Source organism: Thalassophryne amazonica, chromosome 15, assembly GCF_902500255.1.
Source record: "Thalassophryne amazonica chromosome 15, fThaAma1.1, whole genome shotgun sequence".
Lineage (NCBI taxonomy): Eukaryota > Metazoa > Chordata > Actinopteri > Batrachoidiformes > Batrachoididae > Thalassophryne > Thalassophryne amazonica.
The window spans coordinates 91,772,870-91,798,463 of record NC_047117.1 but is presented as its reverse complement, the minus strand read 5'-3'; the positions used below and the strand labels follow the sequence as shown (position 1 = coordinate 91,798,463).

At 50.5% G+C, this 25,594-nt stretch overlaps 1 protein-coding gene across 1 annotated transcript in view; it reads right to left on the bottom strand.

Moving 5' to 3' along the window:
- Positions 1–567: 567 nt before the first annotated feature.
- LOC117526680 (pannexin-1-like) overlaps positions 568–25,594 on the bottom strand; it is a 47,187-nt gene continuing 22,160 nt past the window's right edge. Inside the window, exons 3-5 of the mRNA XM_034188732.1 lie at positions 7,158–7,357; positions 5,380–5,913; positions 568–640 (exon numbers count right to left, since the gene is read on the bottom strand). Of these exons, the coding sequence (XP_034044623.1) occupies positions 568–640; positions 5,380–5,913; positions 7,158–7,357 (807 nt within the window). The remainder of the gene's footprint in view (positions 641–5,379; positions 5,914–7,157; positions 7,358–25,594) is intronic.

Here is a 25,594-nt window from a genome sequence, read left to right as displayed (position 1 = left end):
TTTGTTATTACAGGTGACTGTACAGTAGACTCAAAGTAAATATGGTAATGAATTTGAGCTTGTAGTGCACACTGTGAGTTTGAGTTCTATTAAATCAGTCATCAAGGAGTCTGAAGAGTCAATAAAGTATGTTTGTGCCAGATCACCTCTATCTGAGTCATCTTTTTGTTAGAGCTCATTGAAAATACTATATTTTTCATTAATCTAATGCCCATTGGTAGAAGACCAGGTAGGTGAGTGGGATAAGGAGTTAGATCCATGTTCAATTTCCAGTCACACTACCAGTCTGTGTACTTGAACAAGTTACTTCATCTGCATCATCTCAGTCCAATCGGCTGTATGTGGGTACGAGCTTTGGCTGGGGAAGTCACCTGTGATGTACTGGTGATCTGTGCAGGAGTATTCGTAGACTCATCCACTTCACGCTACAGAAGCCGGGGTTTAACCCGGGCATCAATGAGCCTCAGCTCTTATATTGGACTTACCTCATCACTGGCAGCATATTCCTTGTATCATTTGGCTGGAACTGTAAAATTCACTACAAGGAGTCATATTGTGCACAAATGTTCATTGCTCATTTGGGGAGCTGATGGTCTCGTGGTTAAATGCTGGTTGAGCGATCCTCAGTTCAAACCCCAGCCTAACCAGAAAATCAGTAAGAGCCCTTGGGAAAGGTCCTTAATCCCCTAGTTGCTCCTGCCTTGCATGGCAGCACCCAAACATCGGGGTGTGAATGTGAGACATCATTGTAAAGTGCTCTGAGCTTTTGATTCAGATGGAAAGTGCTATATAAATGCAGTCCATTTACCATTGAAATGTCTAACAATCCCTGTGTTCAGCACCATGGAGAGCTCACACACACACTGCTTTGCAAAACATAATAACACTTATATAAATGATGGCAGAAATATCTCGTAATGGAGCTCGTTATCGGGAAACCAGACTCTGGAATGTTTGCTCGGTAAATGCTTATTGATCCAGTCTGTGGTCTGTGTGCAGTCTGTGGGACAGAAGAGGACTGCTCAGTCTTTACATCATTCCTGCTCCTCTGCCTTTGAAATAAAAAATAAATAAAAAAAAAAACACACCACAGTACCATATCACCCCAATAGAGCGCTTCGCTCTCAGACTGCAGGCTTACTTGTAGTTCCTAGGGTTTGTAAGAGTAGAATGGGAGGCAGAGCCTTCAGCTTTCAGGCTCCTCTCCTGTGGAACCAGCTCCCAATTCAGATCAGGGAGACAGACACCCTCTCTACTTTTAAGATTAGGCTTAAAACTTTCCTTTTTGCTAAGCTTATAGTTAGGGCTGGATCAGGTGACCCTGAACCATCCCTTAGTTATGCTGCTATAGACTTAGGTAATGCTGGGGGGTTCCCATGATGCACCTGAGGTTTCTTTCTCTTTTTGCTCTGTATGCACCACTCTGCATTTAATCATTAGTGATTGATCTCTGCTCTCTTCCACAGATGTCTTTTTCCTGCTTCTCTCCCCTCAGCCCCAACCAGTCCCAGCAGAAGACTGCCCCTCCCTGAGCCTGGTTCTGCTGGAGGTTCTTCCTGTTAAAAGGGAGTTTTCCTTCCACTGTCGCCAAGTGCTTGCTCCACAGTGCTTGTATGGCTTTGCCCTTACAAATATAAGTGCTTTAGGGCAACTGTTTGTTGTGATTTGGCGCTATATAAATAAAACTTGATTTGATTAATTTATTTATTTATTTATCCAGATTGCTCTGACAGGGTGTGATTTATTGATTTTATTTATTATTTATCCAGATGGCTTCTGACAGGGTGTGATTTATTTATTAATCCAGATTGCTGTGACGGGGTGTGATTATTTATTAATCCAGATTGCTGTGACGGGGTTGTGATTTATTTATTTATTAATCCAGATTTGCTCGACGGGGTGTTATTTATTTATTTATTTATTAATCCAGATTGCTCCGACGGGGTTGTGATCTATCTATTTATTTATTTATTAATTCACATTGCTTCGACGCGGTGTGATCTGTTTATTTATTTAGTAATCCCAGATTGCTCTGACGGGGTGTGTGATTATTTATTTAGTAATCCAGATTGCTCTGACAGGGTGTTATTTATTAATTATTATTTATCAGATTGCTCCAACGATGGTGTTATTTATTTATTTATTAATCCAGATTGCTCCGACAGGTTGTTATTTATTTATTTATTTATTAATCCGGATTGCTCCGGTGGGGTGTTATTTATTTATTTATTTATCCAGATTGCTCCGAAGGGGTGTTATTTATTTATTTATTTATTAATCCAGATTGCTCCGCTGGGGTGTTTATTTATTTATTTATTAATCCAGATTGCTCCGATGGGGTGTATTTATTTATTTATTAATCCAGATTGCTCTGACGGGTTGTGATCTATTATTTATTTATTTATTAATACAGATTGCTCCGACGGGGTGTGATTTATTTATTTATTTATTTATTAATACAGATTGCTCCGACGAGGTGTGATTTATTTATTTATTAATCCAGATTGCTCCAACGGGGTGTGATTTATTTATTTATTTATTTATCCAGATTGCTCTGACGGGGTGTGATTTATTTATTAATCCAGATTGCTGTGACGGAGTGTGATTTATTTATTAATCCAGATTGCTGTGACGGAGGTGTTATTTATTTATTTATTATTTAATCCAGATTGCTCGACGGGGGTGTTATATTTATTTATTTATTTAATACCAGATTGCTCCGACGGGTGTTATTTATTTATTTATTTATTAATCCAGATTGCTCGACGGGGTAGTATTTATATTTATTTGTTAATCCAGATTGCTCCGACGGGGTGTATTTATTTATTTATTTATACTCAGATGCTCCGACGGGGTGTGATCTATCTATTTATTTATTTATTAATCCACATTGCTCGACGCGGTGTGATCTGTTTATTTATTTATTTAGTAATCCAGATTGCTCTGACGGGGTGTGATTTATTTATTTATTTAGTAATCCAGATGCTCCGACGAGGTGTTATTATTTATTTATTAATCCAGATTGCTCCGACAGGTTGTTATTTATTTATTTATTTATTTATTATCCAGATTGCTCCGACGGGGTGTTATTTATTTATTTATTTATCCAGATTGCTCCGACGGGGTGTTATTTATTTATTTATAATCAGATTACTCCGACGGTGTTATTTATTATGTATTTATTTATTAATCCAGATTGCTCATTTATTTATTATTTATTTATTTATTAATCCAGATTGCTCCGATGGGTGTTATTTATTTATTATTAATCCAGATTGCTCTGATGGGGTGTGATCTATTATATTTATTTATTAATCCAGATTGCTCCGACGCAGTGTGATCTGTTTATTTATTAATCCAGATTGCTCTGACGGGGTGTGATTTATTTATTAATTAATCCAGATTGCTGCTGAAGGCTCTGCCTCCCATTCTACTCTTACAAACCCTAGGAACTACAAGTAAGCCTGCAGTCTGAGAGCGAAGCGCTCTATTGGGGTGATATGGTACTACGAGGTCCCTAAGATAAGATGGGACCTGATTATTCAAAACCTTATAAGTAAGAAGAAGAATTTTAAATTCTATTCTAGAATTAACAGGAAGCCAATGAAGAGAGGCCAATATGGGTGAGATATGCTCTCTCCTTCTAGTCCCCGTCAGTACTCTAGCTGCAGCATTTTGAATTAACTGAAGGCTTTTAATTTTAGAGATATTGCGTAAATGCAAAAAAGCAGTCCTACAATTTGTTTAATATGCGCTTTGAATGACATATCCTGATCAAAAATGACTCCAAGATTTCTCACAGTATTACTAGAGGTCAGGGTAATGCCATCCAGAGTAAGGATCTGGTTAGACACCATGTTTCTAAGATTTGTGGGGCCAAGTACAATAACTTCAGTTTTATCTGAGTTTAAAAGCAGGAAATTAGAGGTCATCCATGTCTTTATGTCTGTAAGACAATCCTGCAGTTTAGCTAATTGGTGTGTGTCCTCTGGCTTCATGGATAGATAAAGCTGGGTATCATCTGCGTAACAATGAAAATTTAAGCAATACCGTCTAATAATACTGCCTAAGGGAAGCATGTATAAAGTGAATAAAATTGGTCCTAGCACAGAACCTTGTGGAACTCCATAATTAACTTAGTCTGTGAAGAAGATTCCCCATTTACATGAACAAATTGTAATCTATTAGACAAATATGATTCAAACCACCGCAGCGCAGTGCCTTTAATACCTATGGCATGCTCTAATCTCTGTAATAAATTTTATGGTCAACAGTATCAAAAGCAGCACTGAGGTCTAACAGAACAAGCACAGAGATGAGTCCACTGTCCGAGGCCATAAGAAGATCATTTGTAACCTTCACTAATGCTGTTTCTGTACTATGATGAATTCTAAAACCTGACTGAAACTCTTCAAATAGACCATTCCTCTGCAGATGATCAGTTAGCTGTTTTACAACTACCCTTTCAAGAATTTTTGAGAGAAAAGGAAGGTTGGAGATTGGCCTATAATTAGCTAAGATAGCTGGGTCAAGTGATGGCTTTTTAAGTAATGGTTTAATTACTGCCACCTTAAAAGCCTGTGGTACATAGCCAACTAACAAAGATAGATTGATCATATTTAAGATCGAAGCATTAAATAATGGTAGGGCTTCCTTGAGCAGCCTGGTAGGAATGGGGTCTAATAACATGTTGATGGTTTGGATGAAGTAACTAATGAAAATAACTCAGACAGAACAATCGGAGAGAAAGAGTCTAACCAAATACCGGCATCACTGAAAGCAGCCAAAGATAACGATACGTCTTTGGGATGGTTATGAGTAATTTTTTCTCTAATAGTTAAAATTTTGTTAGCAAAGAAAGTCATGAAGTCATTACTAGTTAAAGTTAAGGAATACTCAGCTCAATAGAGCTCTGACTCTTTGTCAGCCTGGCTACAGTGCTGAAAAGAAACCTGGGGTTGTTCTTATTTTCTTCAATTAGTGATGAGTAGAAAGATGTCCTAGCTTTACGGAGGGCTTTTTTATAGAGCAACAGACTCTTTTTCCAGGCTAAGTGAAGATCTTCTAAATTAGTGAGACGCCATTTCCTCTCCAACTTACGGGTTATCTGCTTTAAGCTACGAGTTTGTGAGTTATACCACGGAGTCAGGCACTTCTGATTTAAAGCTCTCTTTTTTAGAGGAGCTACAGCATCCAAAGTTGTCTTCAATGAGGATGTAAAACTATTGACGAGATACTCTATCTCACTTACAGAGTTTAGGTAGCTACTCTGCACTGTGTTGGTATATGGCATTAGAGAACATAAAGAAGGAATCATATCCTTAAACCTAGTTACAGCGCTTTCTGAAAGACTTCTAGTGTAATAAACTTATTCCCCACTGCTGGGTAGTTTGTGTGGTTTGACCTACCTGTAGGCATTTAAATGATTTGATTTCACTCAGGTTCTCTTCCAGAAACAGCAGATAGATGCTGAGGTCATTGTAGACCGGCGTGACCACACCCAGGCTGCCAAAGCCTGGCAGCATCTCATATGGACGAAGAAAGCTCGAACTTTGCCGCGCTGGTCCAACGGCGGCGTACACCACCAGTGGAGCAAGGAGCACATACATCACCAGGTTGATGTAGCTGAGCAGCCTGAAGATGCCCACCGTCACGAGCTTACACTGGACCGCCGACGGCACCGTGCTGTCATTCTTCAGCAGTCCTGTCCTCAAGTCACACGGAAACTCATCGGTGACTGAGACCAGCTGGATGTAGTAACCCAAGTAGAGGCAGGCCAGCAGCAGCGTCAGGAGAGTCAGGATGCGACACGCCAGGTACTTGACCACCAGGCCGTGAGAGAAGCGTTTGGTCTTCAGATACTGCTCCACCAAAGGGAATTTAAAGCATTCCTCAGACAGGCCCACAGCACTGCTGCCAAAAGACATAAACTTAGTATTAATTCATGAAACACCTTAAAATATAACAACAAACCGTTATTAAGTGTTTCTGTGAAGGACACACCACGGAGATGAACTTCCGTTTGTAGTTTGTTTCTGATCTCCATGTTATGTTTCTGATATTTTTCTCTGTGTGTTCTTACTATTATTCCCTATGTTATCTGGTTAATTCCCTCCTATGGTAAATTACTTTGACAATTTCTCTGGATTCATGTGTCCCTGCACGTCTGCATTTGATCATTTGGCTGCCTTTATAACCGTCATTAGAGGGTTACCTTGTAGTGAGATTATCTAAGTTCATACTGCTCTCTCACACTATGTTCCCAGTGTTTTGTCTCTTTCTCTCTCTGACACACCTTTGCTACCATGACCAGTTTCATGAGTTTTATGTGCCATCTTGGATTGGTTTGTCTAGCAGGGGGTGGTGACCAAGTGGCTAGTGTGCTTGGTCTTAGTGCAGAAGGCTTCCAGTTCAAACCCCACTCCTGCCACATTTCTCCATGTCATGCAGAGTTGCATAAGTTGCATAAAAAATATTGTGCCAAATTGACATGCAGCTCCACCTTGGATCTATTGTGGTGACCCAGAGGAAAAAAAAAGCAAGGGAGCAGCTGAAGGGACATAAATGGTAAATGGACTGCATTTATATAGCGTTTTTCCATCTGCATAAGTTGCTCAAAGCGCTTTACAATTATGCCTCACATTCACACAAACACACTCACATCGATGTCAGGGTGCTGCCATGCAAGTAGCTCACTACACACTGGTACCAACTTGGGGATTAAGGACCTTGCCCAAGGGCCCTTAGTGATTTTCTGGTCAGGCTGGGGTTTGAACCGAGGATCTTCTGGTCTCAAGCCCAACACTTAACCTGCTCTCCTGATATACTGGTTAAGCGTAAAATGGACTTACTTTTACTTGGATTTGTTTGTCTGGTAGGATTCATCTTTGCAAACTGACCTACTGCTTGTATTTTATTTTGTATTTTGGATAACCCGTCTGATTGCTCCGTCAAAAGGACTGTTTCCTGTTGGACTGATCACCGCGTGCCTGACTGCTGCCTGTTAAACAACAAGCCTGTTTGCCTGCTGCGGTAACTGTGCTAATGAGAGTTGTAGTTCTCTGCGCAGGGGTCCTCTGTGCACACAGGCTGTTAAACTGCAGCTGTAAGAATAACTCTGTGATCGGCTCAGTGAGATGTAATGAAGCAGGTTTCACCTTTGGGTGTCCTCTGGTGCTTCCTTGTTTTCTATGGTTGCCAGATTCTTGGCCAGTTTGATTGCACGGTTATAAAAGCGATCCAGCTCCTCCATGATGAAGCTGAGGTCAGATGAGAGGTGTGGCGCTGCTGTGAATCGCCAGAACAGGGTGGGAGTGTACATCAGGATGGCCAGGAAGAGCAAAATGTACGGAAAGAACTGAAGGAAAACACACAACAGTGACAAATCTAAGACAGTTTTTATTACTTTCATCCAATTGAGAGGGAATGAAGCAGATAATTAGTTCATTCAGAATTATCAACTCTTACACTGAAAAAAGTGAAACTTTGAACGAACTTTAAGGAAAACCTTTGATTTACTACACCTAAACTTATTCATTTTTTTTCTTAAAGTATATTAATAATATGGTCAAAAATTTAATTATATGAGCAAAGCAGCGCACAGCGGCGCAAAGCTCACTCATGGTACAGGGCGTCCTAAACAGGAAGTGCCAAAATTGAAATTCACAGTAAAACAGGAAATGTTCAAATATCAAACACTTCCTGGATTGACAGACAAGATCCCATGGAATCTCGCAGGAACTCAGTGGCAAGCTCACACTCAAACAGGAAGTGCCGAATTCTCAGTCACAGTGAAACAGGAAATGCTCAAATGTCAAACACTTCGTGGTATGGGTGAAGCTAGAGCGGAGGCCGGGGTTTTACTGGACTCCCCCGAAATCTGATTGGACACAGATGATTGACATGTCACGGCACCACATGTTTGGTTGAAAGACCTGCATTTTGAAATCAGTGAGTCACACTGACTGCTAGGTTCCTCCTGTCCAGTAGTTTGTGCTGTGTACCACAAAAAGTTCTAATCCACCTTAGTAGAAGAAGAAAAATGTTTGCTTCAGATTTGAACTGAACATGTCGTTTGAACTATGGACTTCTAATCATACCAAACTTATATTGGTGAGTAAATGACTGTATTTATGTCAGAAATGAGGTCCAGGTTGTTAATAGCTAAAAGCAGCATTTCTCTGTTAATTTGAGTTGCCTTATGTACACATGTTTAAGCTAACAGAGAGCAGCTGGTTCATGCTCTGTTTATTAGTGCAGCAGATAACTGAAACAATCATTCAAATGGTGATACAAACATCAAATTCAGCACAAATACAGCTGGAGCAAAATTAATGGAGCAGCTTTAACTTTTGACCCCTGTACAAACTGAAACTGACCTTGGTATTTCACACATTTTAATTAGTTTATTCCATTTCAAATACATTTTTCTAAAATTATCTTATTTAACTCAAACTGAAAGCAAATCTCTACAATTTGATATAAATTAATTAAAAATATAAAATCCAGCTTCCTGATGAAGTTGTTGTGTGGGCCGCCAGAAGAGGAGGTACTGGCCACCACCACCAGAGGGCACCCTGCCTGGAGTGCGGGCTCCAGGCACCAGAGGGCGCTGCCGCCTAACAGGAGTAGCCGGGGTGACAGCTGACACTCATCACCTATGACAGCTGTCACCACTCATCTGATCAGCATCAGTATATCAGCAAGACGTCATCTCCACCTCTTTGCCGAGATATCGCTCTACCAAGGAGGTAACGTACTCAGCCAATTGTGTTATCGTCTTGACAGTAATACTTGTTGCTTGTGTGTAGGACAGCTGGAGACTGTATTGGACTTTATTGGATAAGTACTCACATTCCTACACTACAGTATTTTCTGAGAGAGGTGGAGGTGGTGTTTCCACCCTACGTGCTGCTGGGTGCAGACGCACCCACATCTGACTGTTTCGTTCCTCGCCAGCAGTACCGGATCCGACGAGCGGAGGCAGTGGCCACCTGGGAGTTCGGGACTTGGCGGCTCCAGTATTCCCGGGGTTCGGTGGCGGAGGAAATCGGTGGTTCCGGTTCGACTTGGACAGACGTCTCCTATCTTCGAGCCTGCCCACACGACACCGTTGGAATTCGGCTTATTCTTTGACATTGTAATCGGTTGTGTTTGTTGTGCGTGTTTCACAGTAAAGCATTGTTATTTGACTTCCTCACCCAAATAGAGGAGAAACCGCTTCAGCCGTGCTGCTGTCAATGAGACAGGGGCGCCGGAGCGCAGCTGCCTATGCAGTCGACTTCCGCATCGCGGCTGCGAGGTCCGGCTGGAATAGCACTGCCCTCCGCGCCGCCTTCGTAAACGGACTGTCATTGGTTCTAAAGGAGCACCTGGTGGCTAAGGACGAACCGCGGGATTTAGATGGGCTTATTGATCTCGTCATACGATTAGACAATCGGTTAGAAGAACGCCGTCGGGAACGAGACGAAGGGCGTGGCGGGCACGCGCCGTCCCTCTCCCTTCCGGTTCGACGCGTTCCGCCCTCCCACGCTCCACGGCCCCTGCGCTCCGTGTGTTACAGCTCCCCCTGCTGACGAAGCTATGGACACGAGCAGGGCCACATTTAGGGCACCAGATACACAGAGGAGGCTGGCCGCGGAGCGTGTTTTGTTTGTGGCTCGATGGAGCATCAGGTAAGAGACTGCCCCGAGCGGTTAAACACCAACGCCCGCTCCTAGAAACTGGGCTAGGGGTGGGCCGAGACATTCACGTGGGACACACCCACATTGCCACACGACTCCCAGTTACAATCCTTTATGAGGATTCAACCCTGAAGGCCCCAGCACTGGTGGACACGGGCTCTGAAGGGAATCTGTTAGACAGCAGATGGGCCAGGGAGATAGGGCTCCCTCTGGTGGCGCTTACCTCGCCTGTGCAGGTGCGAGCACTAGATGGCTCCCTACTCCCTCCAATCACGCATAAGACACCACCTGTAACTCTGGTGGTGTCAGGAAATCACCGGGAGGAGATCGAGTTTTTTGTGACTCCTGCTACCTCCCGTGTGATTTTAGGGTTCCCTTGGATGTTGAAACACAATCCCCGGATCGATGGCCGTCCGGGGTAGTGGTTCAGTGGAGCGAGACCTGCCATCGGGTATGTTTAGGTTCCTCGGTTCCTCCCGGTTCCCAGGCTAAGGAGGAGGTCAGAGCGCCCAATCTAGGGACGGTGCCGGTGGAGTACCACGACCTTGTAGATGTGTCAGTAAGGATCTGGCGCTCATTCCCCCCACCGTCCGTACGATTGTGCCATTGATTTGGTTCCAGGCGTTGAGTTCCCGTCCAGCAGGCTGTACAACCTCTCACGACCTGAGCGCGAATCAATGGAGACCTACATCCGGGACTCTTTAGCCACCCGGTTGATCCGGAATTCCACCTCCCCGATGGGTGCAGGTTTCTTTTTTGTGGGTAAAAAAGACGGCGGACTTCGTCCATGCATTGATTATAGGGGACTGAACGAAATCACGGTTCGTAATCGATACCCGTTGCCCCTGTTGGATTCAGTGTTCACGCCCCTGCATGGAGCCCGAATATTCACTAAGCTAGATCTTAGGAATGCGTATCACCTGGTTCGGATCCGGAAGGGAGACGAGTGGAAGACGGCATTTAACACCCCCTTAGGTCACTTTGAGTACCTGGTCATGCCGTTCGGCCTCACAAACACCCCCGCGACGTTCAAGTTTGGTTAATGATGTCTTGCGGGACTTCCTGCACCGATTCGTCTTCGTATATTAGACAATATATCTCTTTCTCCGGATCCTGAGACCCATGTCCGGCATGTACGTCAGGCTGCAGCGGTTGTTGGAGAACCGGCGTGTTTGTGAAGGGCGAGAGTGTGAGTTTCACCGCACTTCTTTGTCCCTTCCTGGGGTTTCATATCTCCCCCAACTCCGTCACTCCTGATCCGGCCAAGATTGCGGCGGTGAGAGACTGGCCCAACCCACTAGCCGTAGGAAGCTGCAACAGTTCCTCGGCTTTGCTAATTTTTACAGGAGGTTCATTAAGGGCTACAGTCAGGTAGTTAGCCCCTGACAGCCCTGACCTCACCAAAAGTCCCCTTCACCTGGTCGGATCGTTGTGATGCCGCGTTCAAGGAGTTGAAATGGCGCTTCTCGTCTGCACCGTTTGGTGCAGCCCGATCTAGTCGCCAGTTAGTGGTTGAAGTGGACGCCTCGGACTCAGGGATAGGAGCTGTGCTTTCCCAGAGCGGGAAGACCGATAAGGTCCTTCCGTGTGCTATTTTTCCCGCAGGTTGACCCCGGCCGAACGGAATTATGACGTCGGCAATCGAGAACTCTTTGCGGTGAAAGAGGCTCTTGAAGAGTGGAGACATCTGTTGGAGGGAACGTCCGTGCCATTCACGGTTTCACTGACCACCGGAACCTGGAGTATATCAGGACCGCCAAGCGGCTGAACCCCAGGCCCGCTGGTCACTGTTCTTCGGCCATTTTGACTTCCGGATCACTACGTCCCGGGACCAAAAACCGAGATCGGATGCCTTGTCCCGGGTACATGAAGATGAAGTCAAAACGGAGTTGTCGGATCCACCGGAACCCATCATCCGAAGTCCACTATCGTGGCCACCCTCACCGGGACGTAGAGAGAACCGTCCGGGAGGCCCTGGCACGAAGCCCGGACCCCGGAACTGGACCGAAGAACAAGTCTACGTCCCACCAGAAGCTAGGGCTGCAGTCCTGGACTTCTGTCACGGCTCTAAGCTCTCTGTCATCCAGGGGTGCGAAAGAAGTGGCAGTGTCCGGCAACGCTTCTGGTGGGCGTCCCTAGAGGCGACGTCGGGATTATATCCAGGCCTGCACCACCTGCGCCAGGGGCAAGGCTGACCATCGCAGGGCTTCGGGACTGCTCCAGCCGTGCCCGTGCCCCATCGCCCTGGCCCACATCGGCCTGGATTTTGTCACGGGGCCTCCCGCCGTCCCAGGGCAACACCACCATTCTCACAATAGTGGACCGATCCAAGGGCCCACTTCGTGGCCCTCCCGAAGCTCCCGACGGCCAGGAGACAGCGGACCTCTGGTTCACCACGTCGTCCGGCTGCATGGGATCCCAACAGACATCGTCTCCGATCGTGGTCCCCAGTTCTTCGCACGTCTGGAGGAGCTTCTGCCAGGAACTGGGGGCCACGGTGAGTCTCTCATCCGGGTATCATCCCCAGACCAACGGGCAAGCAGAACGGGCCAATCAGGAGATGGAGCAGGCCTGCGTTGCGTGACAGCGCCGCACACCGGCGGCCTGGAGTACCCATCTGGCCTGGATCAAGATGCCCATAACAGCCAGGTGTCTTCAGCCACCGGCCTCTCCTTTCGAGGTATGTCTGGGGTACCAACCTCCTTTGTTTCGGTGGTTGAGGGAGAGGTCGGTGTGCCCTCGGTCCAGGCCCACCTAGGAAGTGCCGTTGGGTGTGGCGTGCCGCCCGTTCTGCCTTGCTGAGGGCCCCGGATGAGGATGAAGGCCCATGCAGACCGTCAGCGGACCCCGGCCCCTACGTACCGGCCAGGGCAGGCAGTGTGGTGTCCACCAAGGACATACCCCTTCAAGTGGACTCCCCTAAACTGCAGGACGGGGTATATCGGTCCATTCAAAATCATCAAGGTCATCAGTCCAGCCGCAGTGAGGCTTCAGCTTCCGGCCTCACTGCGGATCCATCCCGTTCTTCACGTGTCCCGGATCAAGCCCCATCACACCTCACCCCTCTGTACTCCCGGTCCGGCACCACCGCCTGCCCGGATCATCGATGGCGAGCCGGCTTGGACTGTGCGCCGGCTCTTAGACGTCCGTAGGATGGGCCGGGGCTTCCAGTATTTGGTGGACTGGGAGGGGTATGGACCTGAAGAATGCTCCTGGGTGAAGAGGAGCTTCATCCTGGACCTGGCCCCCCTGGCCGATTTCTACCGTCGCCACCCGGACAAGCCTGGTCGGGCGCCAGGAGGCGCCCGTTGAGGGGGGGGTCCTGTTGTGTGGGCCGCCAGAAGAGGAGGTACTGCTGGCCCACCACCACCAGAGGGCACCCTGCCTGGAGTGCGGGCTCCAGGCACCAGAGGGCGCTGCCGCCTAACAGGAGTAGCCGGGGTGACAGCTGACACTCATCACCTATGACAGCTGTCACCACTCATCTGATCAGCATCAGTATATCAGCAAGACGTCATCTCCACCTCTTTGCCGAGATATCGCTCTACCAAGGAGGTAACGTACTCAGCCAATTGTGTTATCGTCTTGACAATAATACTTTGTTGCTTGTGTGTAGGACAGCTGGAGACTGTATTGGACTTTATTGGATAAGTACTCACATTCCTACACTACAGTATTTTTCTGACGAGAGGTGGAGGTGGTGTTTCCACCCTACGTGCTGCTGGGTGCAGACGCACCCACATCTGACTGTTTCTGTTCCTCGCCAGCAGTACCGGATCCGACGAGCGGAGGCAGTGGCCACCTGGGAGTTCGGGACTTGGCGGCTCCAGTATTCCCGGGGTTCGGTGGCGGAGGAAATCCGGTGGTTCCGGTTCGACTTGGACAGACGTCTCCTATCTTCGAGCCTGCCCACACGACACCGTTGGAATTCGGCTTATTCTTTGACATTGTAATCGGTTGTGTTTGTTGTGCGTGTTTCACAGTAAAGCATTGTTATTTGACTTCCTCACCCAAATAGAGGAGAAACCGCTTCAGCCGTGCTGCTGTCAATGAGACAGGGGCGCCGGAGCGCAGCTGCCTATGCAGTCGACTTCCGCATCGCGGCTGCGAGGTCCGGCTGGAATAGCACTGCCCTCCGCGCCGCCTTCGTAAACGGACTGTCATGGTTCTAAAGGAGCACCTGGTGGCTAAGGACGAACCGCGGGATTTAGATGGGCTTATTGATCTCGTCATACGATTAGACAATCGGTTAGAAGAACGCCGTCGGGAACGAGACGAAGGGCGTGGCGGGCACGCGCCGTCCCTCTCCCTTCCGGTTCCGACCGCGTTCCGCCCTCCCCACGCTCCACGGCCCCTGCGCTCCGTGTGGTTACAGCTCCCCCTGCTGACGAAGCTATGGACACGAGCAGGGCCACATTTAGGGCACCAGATACACAGAGGAGGCTGGCCCGCGGAGCGTGTTTTGTTTGTGGCTCGATGGAGCATCAGGTAAGAGACTGCCCCGAGCGGTTAAACACCAACGCCCGCTCCTAGAAACTGGGCTAGGGGTGGGCCGAGACATTCACGTGGGACACACCCACATTGCCACATCGACTCCCAGTTACAATCCTTTATGAGGATTCAACCCTGAAGGCCCAGCACTGGTGGACACGGGCTCTGAAGGGAATCTGTTAGACAGCAGATGGCCAGGGAGATAGGGCTCCCTCTGGTGGCGCTTACCCTCGCCCTGTGCAGGTGCGAGCACTAGATGGCTCCCTGCTCCCTACAATCACGCATAAGACACACCTGTAACTCTGGTGGTGTCAGGAAATCACCGGGAGGAGATCGAGTTTTTTGTGACTCCTGCTACCTCCCGTGTGATTTTAGGGTTCCCCTGGATGTTAAAACACAATCCCCGGATCGATTGGCCGTCCGGGGTAGTGGTTCAGTGGAGCGAGACCTGCCATCGGGTATGTTTAGGTTCCTCGGTTCCTCCCGGTTCCCAGGCTAAGGAGGAGGTCAGAGTCCCGCCCAATCTAGGGACGGTTGCCGGTGGAGTACCACGACCTTGTAGATGTGTTCAGTAAGGATCTGGCGCTCACCCTTCCCCCCCACCGTCCGTACGATTGTGCCATTGATTTGGTTCAGGCGTTGAGTTCCCGTCCAGCAGGCTGTACAACCTCTCACGACCTGAGCGCGAATCAATGGAGACCTACATCCGGGACTCTTTAGCCACCCGGTTGATCCGGAATTCCACCTCCCCGATTGGGTGCAGTTTCTTTTTTGGTGGGTAAAAAAGACGGCGGACTTCGTCCATGCATTGATTATAGGGGACTGAACGAAATCACGGTTCGTAATCGATACCCGTGCCCCTGTTGGATTCAGTGTTCACGCCCCTGCATGGAGCCCGAATATCACTAAGCTAGATCTTAGGAATGCGTATCACCTGGTTCGGATCCGGAAGGGAGACGAGTGGAAGACGGCATTTAACACCCCCTTAGGTCACTTTGAGTACCTGGTCATGCCGTTCGGCCTCACAAACGCCCCCGCGACGTTCCAAGCTTTGGTTAATGATGTCTTGCGGGACTTCCTGCACCGATTCGTCTTCGTATATCTAGACAATATACTCATCTTTTCTCCGGATCCTGAGACCCATGTCCGGCATGTACGTCAGGTCCTGCAGCGGTTGTTGGAGAACCGGCTGTTTGTGAAGGGCGAGAAGTGTGAGTTTCACCGCACTTCTTTGTCCTTCCTGGGGTTTATCATCTCCCCCAACTCCGTCACTCCTGATCCGGCCAAGATTGCGGCGGTGAGAGACTGGCCCCAACCCACTAGCCGTAGGAAGCTGCAACAGTTCCTCGGCTTTGCTAATTTTTACAGGAGGTTCATTAAGGGCTACAGTCAGGTAGTTAGCCCCCTGACAGCCCTGACCTCACCAAAAGTCCCCTTCACCTGGTCGGATCGTTGCGATGCCGCGTTCAAGGAGTTGAAATGGCGCTTCTCGTCTGCACCCGTTCTGGTGCAGCCCGATCCTAGTCGCCAGTTAGTGGTTGAAGTGGACGCCTCGGACTCAGGGATAGGAGCTGTGCTTTCCCAGAGCGGGAAGACCGATAAGGTCCTTCACCCGTGTGCCTATTTTTCCCGCAGGTTGACCCCGGCCGAACGGAATTATGACGTCGGCAATCGAGAACTCTTTGCGGTGAAAGAGGCTCTTGAAGAGTGGAGACATCTGTTGGAGGGAACGTCCGTGCCATTCACGGTTTTCACTGACCACCGGAACCTGGAGTATATCAGGACCGCCAAGCGGCTGAACCCCAGGCAAGCCCGCTGGTCACTGTTCTTCGGCCGTTTTGACTTCCGGATCACCTACCGTCCCGGGACCAAAAACCAGAGATCGGATGCCTTGTCCCGGGTACATGAAGATGAAGTCAAAACGGAGTTGTCGGATCCACCGGAACCCATCATCCCGAAGTCCACTATCGTGGCCACCCTCACCTGGGACGTAGAGAGAACCGTCCGGGAGGCCCTGGCACGAAGCCCGGACCCCGGAACTGGACCGAAGAACAAGCTCTACGTCCCACCAGAAGCTAGGGCTGCAGTCCTGGACTTCTGTCACGGCTCTAAGCTCTCCTGTCATCCAGGGGTGCGAAGAACCGTGGCAGTTGTCCGGCAGCGCTTCTGGTGGGCGTCCCTAGAGGCCGACGTCCGGGATTATATCCAGGCCTGCACCACCTGCGCCAGGGGCAAGGCTGACCATCGCAGGGCTTCGGGACTGCTCCAGCCGCTGCCCGTGCCCCATCGCCCCTGGTCCCACATCGGCCTGGATTTTGTCACGGGCCTCCCGCCGTCCCAGGGCAACACCACCATTCTCACAATAGTGGACCGATTCTCCAAGGCGGCCCACTTCGTGGCCCTCCCGAAGCTCCCGACGGCCCAGGAGACAGCGGACCTCCTGGTTCACCACGTCGTCCGGCTGCTTGGGATCCCAACAGACATCGTCTCCGATCGTGGTCCCCAGTTCTCCTCGCACGTCTGGAGGAGCTTCTGCCGGGAACTGGGGGCCACGGTGAGTCTCTCATCCGGGTATCATCCCCAGACCAACGGGCAAGCAGAACGGGCCAATCAGGAGATGGAGCAGGCCCTGCGTTGCGTGACAGCCGTGCACCCGGCGGCCTGGAGTACCCATCTGGCCTGGATCAAGTATGCCCATAACAGCCAGGTGTCTTCAGCCACCGGCCTCTCCCCTTTCGAGGTATGTCTGGGGTACCAACCTCCTTTGTTTCCGGTGGTTGAGGGAGAGGTCGGTGTGCCCTCGGTCCAGGCCCACCTACGGAAGTGCCGTTGGGTGTGGCATGCCGCCCGTTCTGCCTTGCTGAGGGCCCGGATGAGGATGAAGGCCCATGCAGACCGTCGGCGGACCCCGGCCCCTACGTACCGGCCAGGGCAGGCAGTGTGGTTGTCCACCAAGGACATACCCCTTCAAGTGGACTCCCCTAAACTGCAGGACGGGTATATCGGTCCATTCAAAATCATCAAGGTCATCAGTCCAGCCGCAGTGAGGCTTCAGCTTCCGGCCTCACTGCGGATCCATCCCGTTCTTCACGTGTCCCGGATCAAGCCCCATCACACCTCACCCCTCTGTACTCCCGGTCCGGCACCACCGCCTGCCCGGATCATCGATGGCGAGCCGGCTTGGACTGTGCGCCGGCTCTTAGACGTCCGTAGGATGGGCCGGGGCTTCCAGTATTTGGTGGACTGGGAGGGGTATGGACCTGAAGAATGCTCCTGGGTGAAGAGGAGCTTCATCCTGGACCTGGCCCTCCTGGCCGATTTCTACCGTCGCCACCCGGACAAGCCTGGTCGGGCGCCAGGAGGCGCCCGTTGAGGGGGGGGGTCCTGTTGTGTGGGCCGCCAGAAGAGGAGGTACTGCTGGCCCACCACCACCAGAGGGCACCCTGCCTGGAGTGCGGGCTCCAGGCACCAGAGGGCGCTGCCGCCTAACAGGAGTAGCCGGGGTGACAGCTGACACTCATCACCTATGACAGCTGTCACCACTCATCTGATCAGCATCAGTATATCAGCAAGACGTCATCTCCACCTCTTTGCCGAGATATCGCTCTACCAAGGAGGTAACGTACTCAGCCAATTGTGTTATCGTCTTGACAGTAATACTTTGTTGCTTGTGTGTAGGACAGCTGGAGACTGTATTGGACTTTATTGGATAAGTACTCACATTCCTACACTACAGTATTTTTCTGACGAGAGGTGGAGGTGGTGTTTCCACCCTACGTGCTGCTGGGTGCAGACGCACCCACATCTGACTGTTTCTGTTCCTCGCCAGCAGTACCGGATCCGACGAGCGGAGGCAGTGGCCACCTGGGAGTTCGGGACTTGGCGGCTCCAGTATTCCCGGGGTTCGGTGGCGGAGGAAATCCGGTGGTTCCGGTTCGACTTGGACAGACGTCTCCTATCTTCGAGCCTGCCCACACGACACCGTTGGAATTCGGCTTATTCTTTGACATTGTAATCGGTTGTGTTTGTTGTGCGTGTTTCACAACAGTAAAGCATTGTTATTTGACTTCCTCCATTGTCCGTTCATTTGCGCCCCCTGTTGTGGGTCCGTGTTCCTACACTTTCCCAACAGAAGTGGTGTAGAGGAGGATTTTCTTTAAAAGAAGACCTGAAAGTTCAGCTACAATTTGTCAGAAAGTACATTTGAGATGAAAGCCGAGATTTGATGTTTGGTGAAAGAAACTTTTGTATTTCTTTATAATTGATGTCCAAGACATATTCACTGACTTGGAAATGTTCATGTTTCCATCCCCTGACTTGTCTGAAGAAAACTGGCAATAAAACTGATTATTATTTACAGGTTTTATCAAGTTTTAGAGATTTGCTTTCAGTTTGAGTTTGAGGAAGATCATTTTAGGAATTTTTATTTATTTTTTATTTATTTTGTATTTCTTGTATTTAAAATCGCATAAACAAATTAAAATGTGTGAAATTCCAAGTGTTCCAATACTTTTGGAGGGCACAGTATCCTAACCTTATGATGAGTGCAAAATGAGTGTGGTATTATTACTGTTTTCTTTAAGAATGTTTAATTTTCACTGTTGCTGCACTTTGTGTCAAATCATAGTCATATCGTATATCATATTGATGACAATTCAGTAAGGTATATCTTCTATTATACATTCCAATCTAAGGTGGAACTCTACTAGTGTTTACTAAGGTACACATAAATATCTTTAAAGAGAGAGAGAGAGAGAGAGAGAGTAGAGCCACTTGGGTGCCTGGTCTTGAGAACCAGGGATGGTAGGTTGAATAGCTTTTTTATCCCATGGGAACTCTCTCTACCCACCTAAGTGGCTCAAGAATATGGACAGCATGTATATAAGTGACATTTACATGACAATTTATATGACAATATTGAAATACGATAATATGGCCATATTGTGCATTGTGCAATTTACATCTACATTTAAAAAAATGCTTAAAGTGGCAGGAGGTTAAGAGGGCCGTAATTAGGGGGGTCAGCTGAAAAGCAAAAAAAGGAAAATTGTTGGGGAAAGTGTAGTGACACGGACCCACAACAGGGGGCGCAAATGAACGGTCAATAGATGAGCCAAAAGGTAAAAATTTAATGTTGTGAATGTGCACAGCGACTATACAGACAATCTCAGAATATGATAGCAGTCAATACACAAAGGTGACGTGTGGGCAGGCTCGAGGATAGAAGACGTCTGTCCAGAGAAGAGCCGGAACCACACGATTTCCGCCGCCACTGAACCTGGTGAATACTGGAGCCGCCAAGTCCCGAATTCCCAGGTGATCACCGTCCCCGACTGTCGGATCTGGTACTGCTGGTGAGGAGCACAAACAGTGAGATGTGGGTGTGTGCACACCCAGTAACAAAAACAGTCAGAAGGTAGAAAGTCACATCCACCTCTAATCACACACTCGTGCAGCTCCTGTTAACCACTTATCTGGTTGGAGTGTTGTGTGGGCCGCTGAAGAGGAGGTACTGCTGGCCCACCACCACAAGATGGCGCCCTGCTTGAAGTGCGGGCTTCAAGCACGAGAGGGCGTTGGCTTTGCTGGAGGTGACAGCTGTCATTAATCAACACAAGCTGTCACCCATCACCACCACTACAAAGACCGGACTGCAACTCCACCTCCTCGCCAAGAAATCAACTACCATTCAGGTAATTCTCTGCTGACTGACACTTTGTGTGTAATAACCTGAACTTCTGTTGCAGCCGTTTTCCTGGAGTGTGTCCTTATCTGAGGGATTGGCGTTTGGTGTGACAGCGACGGCTTCGCCTCACACCCCAACTCAGATAAGTGGTTGACCAGGAGCTGCACGAGTGTGTGTGATTGGAGGTGGAGGTTTTCCCTCCTTTACTTAATACAGACTGTGGGATTACTGAGTGTGCGAACTCACACTCATCTGGACTGTCTCTGTTCTCTGCCAGCAGTACGGGTCTGACTGCTGAAGACAGCGGCCACCTGGGGCGCAGGGCTTGGCGGCTCCGGTGTTCTTCAGCTCCATTGGTGTTGGAAGCTGTGTGGGGATCCAGCTCTTCTCTCTCCAGGCGTCTTCTATCATCGAGCCTGCCCACACGTCACCTGGTGTATGATTGACAGTCCACCATATTGTTATTGTCTGTACGTGTTGTGCGATTCACAACATTAAATTGTTACTTTTTGGCTTATCCATTGTCCGTTCGTTAACGCCCCCTGTTGTGGGTCCGTGTCATAACACTTTCACAACAGGATTTCTCGGCCAGCGTCATGGATCCCGAGGGGCGTCAACCATCGCTTGAACAGCCAATGGGAGAGCGAGGTGCACAGGCAGGAGGCGTGGTGGGTGAGCTGCAACACATCTTAACCGCCTTTGCCGCTCGGTTGGACTTAGTTACCGAGCAGAGCAGTGTTCTCAATCGCAGGATAGAGGCTCTCACCGCCCAGGTGGAAGCGCATGATCAGGGCGCTGCTGCAGCACCTCCTCCTGCTGACCGTGTGCCAGAAACAGACATTCCGCTGGTCGTTCAACGACCCCCCCACCTTCCCCTGAAGCATACATAAGCCCTCCGGAGCCGTATGGAGGCTGTGTGGAGACGTGCGCGGACTTCTTGATGCAGTGCTCGCTTGTCTTTTCACAGCGTCCCGTCATGTACGCGTCAGACGCCAGCCGGGTGGCTTACGTTATAAACTTGCTTCGAGGAGATGCACGCGCCTGGGCTACGGAACTTTGGGAGCAGAATTCACGGCTTCTAACGGTTTATACTGAGTTTGTGAGGGAGTTCCGACAGGTGTTCGACCACCCTCATAGAGGCGAGACCGCTTCAAGTGTGCTGCTGTCGATAAGACAGGGGTGTCGGAGCGCAGCAAAGTATGCAGTCGACGTCCGCATCGCGGCAGCGCGAGCCGGCTGGAATGCTGTTGCGCTCCGCGCCGCCTTTGTAAACGGACTGTCTCTGGTCCTCAAGGAGCACCTGGTGGCGAAGGACGAGCCGCGGGATTTAGATGGGCTTATCGACCTGGTTATACGGTTAGACAACCGATTAACAGAACACCGACGGGAGCGAGATGAAGGGCGTGGTCAGGCACAAGCCGTCCCTCTTCCTCCCGGGTCTGAAAGGGAGCCGACTTCCCCACGCTCCACTGCCAGGGCTCTCCACGAGCTCCCAACGAGCAGGGCCAAAAAACGATCAGATCAGAGACAAAGGAGGCTGATCCGTGGAGAGTGTTTTCTCTGTAGCTCAACTGAGCACACACAGAGAGAATGCCCTAAACGATCAAAACAGCAGCACTCGTCCTTAGAGACTGGGCTAAGGGTGGGTCACAATACCCACGCAGGGAGACCCCGTAAATCTGCACGAATCCCAGTCACGATCCTGAGTGAGGATTTAACCCTTCACGCCCCAGCACTGGTGGACACGGGGTCGGAGGGAAATCTGCTGGATAGCAGATGGGCAAAGGAGGTTGGGCTCCCTCTAGTGGCCTTACCGTCACCATTGTCGGTGCGGGCACTAGATGGCACCCTTCTTCCACTAATCACACACCAGACTCAGCCAGTGACATTGGTGGTGTCTGGGAATCACAGGGAGGAGATTGTGTTTTATGTAACACCTTCTACCTCCCGAGTGATATTGGGTTTTCCATGGATGTTAAAACACAATCCCCGGATTGATTGGCTGTCTGGGGTTGTGGTTCAGTGGAGCGAAACCTGCCACCGGGAGTGTTTAGGATCCTCGGTTCCACCCGGTGTGACAGCTAAGGAGGAGGTTTTAGTCCCCCCCAATCTGGCGGCGGTGCCAGCCGAGTACCACGACCTTGCTGACATCTTCAGCAAGGATCTGGCACTCACGCTTCCCCCGCACCGTCCGTACGATTGTGCCATTGAGTTGATACCGGGCGCTGAGTACCCGTCCAGCAGGCTGTACAACCTCTCACGTCCGGAACGCGAATCAATGGAGAGCTACATCCGGGACTCGTTAGCTGCCGGGTTGATCCGGAACTCCACCTCCCCGATGGGTGCTGCTTTTTTTTGTGGGCAAGAAGGACGGCGGACTCCGTCCATGCATTGATTACAGAGGGCTGAACGAGATCACGGTTCGTAACCGATACCCGTTACCTCTGTTGGATTCAGTGTTCACACCCCTGCATGGAGCCCAAATTTTCACGAAATTGGATCTTAGGAATGCTTATCACCTGGTTCGGATCCGGGAGGGAGACGAGTGGAAGACGGCATTTAACACCCCGTTAGGTCACTTTGAGTACCTGGTCATGCCGTTCGGCCTCACCAATGCGCCCGCGACGTTCCAAGCATTGGTTAATGACGTCTTGCGGGACTTCCTGCATCGGTTTGTCTTCATATATCTAGACGATATACTCATTTTTTCTCCGGATCCTGAGACCCATGTTAAGCATGTACGTCAGGTCCTACAGCGGTTGTTGGAGAACCGGCTGTTTGTGAAGGGTGAGAAGTGTGAGTTCCACCGCTCTTCTTTGTCCTTCTTGGGGTTCATCATCTCCTCCAACTCCGTCGCCCCTGATCCGGCCAAGGTTGCGGCGGTGAGAGATTGGCCCCAACCAACGAACCGTAGGAAACTACAACAGTTCCTCGGTTTTGCAAATTTCTACCGGAGGTTCATCAAGGGTTACAGTCAGGTAGTTAGCCCCCTGACAGCCCTGACCTCCACAAAAGTCCCCTTCACCTGGTCGGATCGGTGCGAAGCCGCGTTTAGGGAGTTGAAACGCCGGTTCTCAACTGCACCAGTTCTGGTGCAGCCCGATCCCAAGCGCCAGTTTATTGTTGAAGTGGATGCCTCTGACTCAGGGATAGGAGCCGTGCTATCCCAGAGCGGGGAGTCCGACAAGGTTCTCCATCCATGTGCCTACTTTTCCCGCAGGTTGACCCCAGCTGAACGGAACTATGACATTGGCAATCGGGAACTTCTTGCGGTGAAGGAGGCTCTTGAAGAGTGGAGACACCTGTTGGAGGGAGCGTCGGTACCATTTACAGTTTTCATGGACCATCGGAACCTGGAGTACATCCGGACCGCGAAGCGTCTGAACCCCAGGCAAGCCCGCTGGTCGCTGTTCTTCGGGCGTTTTGACTTCCGGATCACCTACCGCCCCGGGACAAAGAACCAACGATCTGATGCCCTGTCCCGGGTGCACGAAGAGGAGGTCAAGACCGAGCTGTCAGACCCCCCTGACACCATCATCCCCGAGTCCACTGTCATGGCCGCCCTTACCTGGGACATGGAGAAGACCGTCCGGGAGGCCCTGACACGGAGCCCGGACCCGGGGACCGGTCCGAAGAACAAACTGTACGTCCCACCAGAGGCCAGGGCTGCGGTCCTTGACTTCTGTCACGGTTCCAAGCTCTCCTGTCACCCAGGGGTGCGAAGAACCGTGGCAGTGGTCCGGCAGCGCTTCTGGTGGGCGTCTATGGAAGCCGACGTCCGGGAGTATGTCCAGGCCTGCACCACCTGCGCCAGGGGCAAAGCTGACCATCACAAGGCCCAAGGCCTCCTCCAGCCTCTGCCAGTGCCTCGTCGCCCCTGGTCTCATATCGGCCTGGACTTTGTCACGGGCCTCCCGCCGTCCCAGGGAAACACCACCATCCTAACGATAGTGGACCGGTTTTCCAAGGCGGCCCACTTCGTGGCCCTCCCAAAGCTCCCGACGGCCCAGGAGACTGCAGACCTCCTGGTCCACCACGTTGTGCGTCTGCATGGGATTCCATCAGACATTGTCTCGGATCGTGGTCCTCAGTTCTCCTCCCAGGTCTGGCGGAGTTTCTGTAGGGAACTGGGGGCCACCGTCAGTCTCTCGTCTGGGTACTACCCCCAGACGAACGGGCAGGCAGAGCGGACAAACCAGGAACTGGAGCAGGCCCTCCGTTGTGTGACCTCCGCGCACCCGACGGCCTGGAGTGACCATCTGGCCTGGATCGAGTACGCTCATAATAGCCAAGTCTCGTCTGCCACCGGCCTCTCCCCATTTGAAGTGTGTTTGGGGTACCAGCCCCCATTGTTCCCGCTAGTGGAGGGAGAGGTCGGGGTGCCCTCGGTCCAGGCCCATCTGAGAAGGTGCCGTCGGGTGTGGCGTACCGCCCGCTCTGCCCTGCTCAATGCCCGGACGAGGGCCAAGAACCATGCAGACCACCGGCGTGCCCCGGCCCCTGCGTACCAGCCTGGGCAGGAGGTTTGGCTTTCTACAAAGGACATTCCCCTGCAAGTGGAATCCCAAAAGTTGAAGGACAGATACATCGGACCTTTCCCTATCCTCAAGGTCCTCAGTCCAGCCGCAGTGAAGCTGAAGCTGCCAGCTTCACTGCGGATCCACCCGGTTTTCCATGTGTCCCACATCAAACCTCACCACGTGTCACCCCTCTGTGCCCCCGGACCGGCGCCGCCTCCTGCCCGGATCATCGACGGGGAGCCGGCTTGGACCGTGCGCCGGCTCCTGGACGTCCGTCGGAAGGGCCGGGGGTTCCAGTATTTGGTGGACTGGGAGGGGTATGGACCCGAAGAACGCTCCTGGGTGAAGAGGACCTTCATCCTGGACCCGGCCCTCCTGGCCGACTTCTACCTGCGGCACCCGGACAAGCCTGGTCGGGCGCCAGGAGGCGCCCGTTGAGGGGGGGGTCCTGTTGTGTGGGCCGCTGAAGAGGAGGTACTGCTGGCCCACCACCACAAGATGGCGCCCTGCTTGAAGTGCGGGCTTCAAGCACGAGAGGGCGTCGGCTTTGCTGGAGGTGACAGCTGTCATTAATCAACACAAGCTGTCACCCATCACCACCACTACAAAGACCGGACTGCAACTCCACCTCCTCGCCGAGAAATCAACTACCATTCAGGTAATTTCTCTGCTGACTGACACTTTGTGTGTAATAACCTGAACTTCTGTTGCAGCCGTTTTCCTGGAGTGTGTCCTTATCTGAGGGATTGGCGTTTGGTGTGACAGCGACGGCTTCGCCTCACACCCCAACCCAGATAAGTGGTTGACCAGGAGCTGCACGAGTGTGTGTGATTGGAGGTGGAGGTTTTCCCTCCTTTACTTAATACAGACTGTGGGATTACTGAGTGTGCGAACTCACACTCATCTGGACTGTCTCTGTTCTCTGCCAGCAGTACCGGGTCTGACCGCTGAAGACAGCGGCCACCTGGGGCGCAGGGCTTGGCGGCTCCGGTGTTCTTCAGCTCCGTTGGTGTTGGAAGTTGTGTGGGGATCCAGCTCTTCTCTCTCCAGGCGTCTTCTATCGTCGAGCCTGCCCACACGTCACCTGGTGTATGATTGACAGTCCACCATATTGTTATTGTCTGTACGTTGTTGGGCGATTCACAACATTAAATTGTTACTTTTTGGCTTATCCATTGTCCGTTCGTTAACGCCCCCTGTTGTGGGTCCGTGTC